Source organism: Gadus morhua, chromosome 11 (genome assembly GCF_902167405.1).
Source record: "Gadus morhua chromosome 11, gadMor3.0, whole genome shotgun sequence".
Lineage (NCBI taxonomy): Eukaryota > Metazoa > Chordata > Actinopteri > Gadiformes > Gadidae > Gadus > Gadus morhua.
The window spans coordinates 27,948,344-27,952,574 of record NC_044058.1 but is presented as its reverse complement, the minus strand read 5'-3'; the positions used below and the strand labels follow the sequence as shown (position 1 = coordinate 27,952,574).

At 44.6% G+C, this 4,231-nt stretch overlaps 1 protein-coding gene across 4 annotated transcripts in view; it reads right to left on the bottom strand.

Annotated features, from left to right (window-relative positions):
- Positions 1 to 694: 694 nt before the first annotated feature.
- Positions 695 to 4,231, bottom strand: part of LOC115554521 (tumor necrosis factor receptor superfamily member 10B) — an 8,065-nt gene continuing 4,528 nt past the window's right edge. For 2 of the 4 annotated variants that reach the window (XM_030371300.1, XM_030371301.1), the window contains exons 8-10: positions 3,345 to 3,602; positions 2,603 to 2,636; positions 695 to 2,410 (exon numbers count right to left, since the gene is read on the bottom strand). In XM_030371300.1, coding sequence (XP_030227160.1) covers positions 2,091 to 2,410; positions 2,603 to 2,636; positions 3,345 to 3,602 — 612 coding nt within the window. In that variant the 3' untranslated portion in view covers positions 695 to 2,090. The remainder of the gene's footprint in view (positions 2,411 to 2,602; positions 2,637 to 3,344; positions 3,603 to 4,231) is intronic. The other 2 variants (XM_030371302.1, XM_030371303.1) reach the window with 1 other exon arrangement.

Genomic DNA, 4,231 nt, shown 5'->3' with positions numbered 1-4,231 from the left:
AGTAAAAAAAAAAAAAAAAAAAAAAATTTTTTTTTTTTTATTCTATACTGGCCCATGATAGGCCCCCCCGATCGGCGAAGGTCCAAGACAATGTGATTTTGTCTTGCTCGCCATCTTAAGCTAGACGTCACAGTACTGGACAATAGTGACTTAACTACTGCTGTGACTTCTGGTCTTGGACGAGGTTGTTGATGGGGTAGGGGGTTTGGCTTGCAGTGAGTTCAGGTCATCATGGAGGTCAGGGTTTGGCTTTAATCTCCAACACAAATATCTCCAAACAACAATTGTTGAAATTTAAATGTAGGCCGATGTTAGATACTCCTGCTTCGGTTTTTATAAAGGGACCAATTTATCCAAAGTGACTTCCATCGAAAAATAGATTTTTGGTTCATGTTGGAACCACAAGGAGTAGGCCTACATGCCTACGCTATACACAATACATAGCGTTCTTAAGTGTGAGCACGCTTTTTTAACATGAAAGAAAAAATGGCAATACACTGACCACATAAGACTTCTGTAGAACATTTACTAAGAAAGGAAGCTGTCTGAATCCAGGGGCCAAGATTTAAAGCCTGGACAGCGCTCTGTAGAGTTTACAACACGACTGTTCTACATGGGCGGGGATTCCCACGAGTCGGTTCAATGTCTGAGGACCATGCAGCCGCCCTCAACAATAACGTGACATACAAGATCACATCGCTGAAAAAAGCTTTATTTAATTTGCTCTAATTTGTTATCCAACAGCGTTTGATAAAAAAAACAGCACGTGTTTGATGAGATAAATACGAAAAAAAAAAAAATGGAAAAGAAAGTTGGTCAAAAGGTTTTTTTTCCTCCACAGTTCACAGGGTAGTGAATGCAAAGTTGTAAAATCGACCGTAGAGGGGTGTGCTGGAAGCACAACCGTCTAACGGAGCTTGAACATTTCCATTTCTTCATGTACGTTTGACATGTAGAATTGTTCATTCGTTCCACAAGGCGCCTTTGTTCATTCACAGCGATTACCAAGAATGATATCGGCAGGAACTAGGCACAGTATGAACTGAAATGTGTTTCAGTTGTACCAAATTCATCCTCAACATGTGTATCAAGGTATAAATAAGGCTACTAGAACAAGGACAAGGCATGTCCCTGGGCTGTATCACATCGATTATACACAAAACATTACAAAAATAAATATTTCTAAACATTTGATTAATGTGGCCCTCGTTGTGTGAAATAAGTTCCATAAATATCAAATGTATAAATACTTTTTTGCACGAATGCATCCTCTTGTGAGGCAGGTGAGGTCATGGAGTCTCCCGATAGAGAGCCCTGTTTTTTCACATTGCTTGTCACCCACGCTCTGGGAGGCCTCGTTGGGCTATCCCAGAGTCGTCATTTTAACGAAACTCTATTCTGCGTCGGCTTGGTCTGAATGGTGAGTATCCATCAGAGGCCAGCACTACATCATCACCTTCAGGTTAAATACTGGAAGGCGTTAACTGACACAATTACCCATGAGTAAGCTTTTAAAGTGCTTAGGAAGGCAGGTTGAGCTAGGTTCCTAGATTTCAGTCTCTGTACGTATCAATATGATAATATAGATGCACACAGATATTTATCTGTTATTGAGTGAGCACTGTGAATGTTACATGCGCAATGCAGCACTCGGTAGCTTTCCCTGAGATTGGGGTATCCCGGGTGTTAAGTCCATTTGTAATAAAACTGCGCAATCAGAGTTAGTTTACAACTTAACACTTATTTTGTTTCAGAAAATTGCTTAATCTATCCTACATAACGAGGAAGACGAACATCCTTCACTACGGCCGATTGGAACACACCTTTAAGGCTAGTAGGTTACCACCGCGTGACCCTGAGAACCTTTTGACCTCATATCACAAGTAAGTAAACGTTTTATGTTCACCACGAAAACAGTGGTGGACACAGGAAAAAGAGAATCCCCATCACCCAGGGTTTGTTCCGATGGAGTTGGTCCTCTTGGAATTCCCCCCTCACCGCATTTATCCAGTTGGACCTTTATTTTATTTTTCTTAAGGAGTTTCAGAAAAGCCCAAGAAAGTCCCCAAGCAAGACCCCCCAGGTCTGATTCACTCATCGCTTTTGCCTGAATAAGATGGATGTGAAATCCCCCCTCTTTCATAGTGCCCGTTAGCGATGGCCTTTTCAACGATTGAGTCTGCCGTCCGGTTCTGATCCAAGTCCCTGAGTTTTTGCAGGAGATGGTGGAGTTTAGCTTCTTGGCCTTCCCTCTGCAGCCATACGTCCAGCAGCTCATAGACGCGGTCCTCGTTGTTTGCGTCGTTGATTGCGTTGTCGCTCAGATCCAAGCTCCGGAAGAATCTCTTGTGAACCTTGGAATCCATGTCAACGTGAAAATACTCAAAGCAGAGCTTTAGAGACTTCTCACCTGAACACAGAAGGGTAAATATGTTTGATGTTTTCTGTACCCAGTATAAAGTACAGCTGGATGTATTCATTACAAAGTATAAAGTACAGCTGGATGTATTCAGTCCCCAGTATAAAGTATCGCTGGATGTATTCAGTCCCCAGTAAAGTATAGCTGGATGTATGTAGAACCAAGAAAAAATAAAGATCTTACCATTTAAAGGAACAAGTAGAGAATCGTCCTCATTCTAGAATAAAAAGACAAGGTAAACACAAATCAGAACAGTTCTTGCTTTTGTCCCGTGCTCACACAGCTAGCTTCTCCCTGACTCAGAGTGGCTCGCAGTCACCAGTCACCCTCTGTAGCCGGGTCAAACCTATCAGGCCACCAGCCCACTCCCGTTTCCCTTCTGTTTTTGAGAGACTGGTCGAGGTGGTTCACATCACCAGATGTGAACTGAATTCATGACTTTAGGCAGACCCCACTCGATTCCCACGCAAAACCCTTGATTCAAGCACCGGCTTGGAAATCCACGAGGGCCGTTCAACGCAGATGCATATTTTGGCCTTGAGTCTTTGCCATCAATTAGCCCTTCTTCAAAACCATTACTCTGCATCTTCAATGAACCCCATAACTCAAACATCTAGTGCAAAACAGGCAACAAACCATGCACAAGCCACAACCGTGTAAGAATTTCATGCATGCAATCGACGACCCTCCACCACATACACAAGATTTGATTCGAAGCTCGGACCACGTGTGCCTTAGGCCACGTGGTAGTAGGTGGGTTAGTAGGTCATTGGTGAAAAGACGTTGTGTTGAGGAAAGATCTGCCAACAATCAGCCCCTTGTCACCAGGCTGCGTCGATTTTAATCACTTCGAAGTGAAGTAGAGGAAGGATAAGATCAACGGGTAGTGTTAGCTCGAGCATGCCAGATCCGGCGATGTGCTCACCCTCGCAGAGGGCGGGCTGGGGGTCCTAGGGCGAACTCGGTAGACGGCCACCGGACAGGCAGGCGGAGGGGGCATCGAGGTGTACGTATTGGGGAGCTGGACCGTGAGGCTGGTCTCAGAGCTGCTGCTTCCCAGACCAGGGTCATCTTCATTGACCGAGCCGTTGCTTCGGGGCTCTTCAGAGGGCAGCAGGGGGACTTCCACCAACACGTTATGGGCGTTCTGCGCGATCTCGAGGGATCCATGCCTTGTGCCACCCTAGCAAGGACGAGCAAGACGCAGCCTTGTCAGTCTATGAGTGCAGCGGCCAATCACAGGCCTCCTCTTATCAGTCTATGAGAGCAGCCGCCAATCACAGGCCTCCTCTCTTCAGTCTATGAGAGCAGCCGCCAATCACAGGCCTCCTCTCTTCAGTCTATGAGATCAGCCGCCAATCACAGGCCTCTGCTCATCAGTCTATGAGAGCAGCCGCTAATCACAGGCCTCCTCTCATCATTCTATGAGAGCAGCCACCAATCACAGACCTCCTTTCACAAGTGGTGCGTTCACTTATGGTTATATTTTACTGCCTTTTACTGCCAACATCTTCGGAATCAAGTATGCATTAAAAATAACAAATACACCACCGTGACATGGTGAAGAGCCTGATCAGACAAAAAGTAACATATTGCAAATCACGGTAAGAGTATGATATCACACTCAACAGAGAATACAGCCCTGGAACGAATTGTAACTTTCCAACTTTTGTAAGGTTAAATTGGAAAATGTATTCTCTTCTTCATTCCAATCCTTTTGGAAACCCACTAAGGGTTTAATGTATTAAAGATTTTATTAGAGATTCTCGGGACTTAAATGATTAAGGAGAAAGGGTATGTAAGATGACTCAC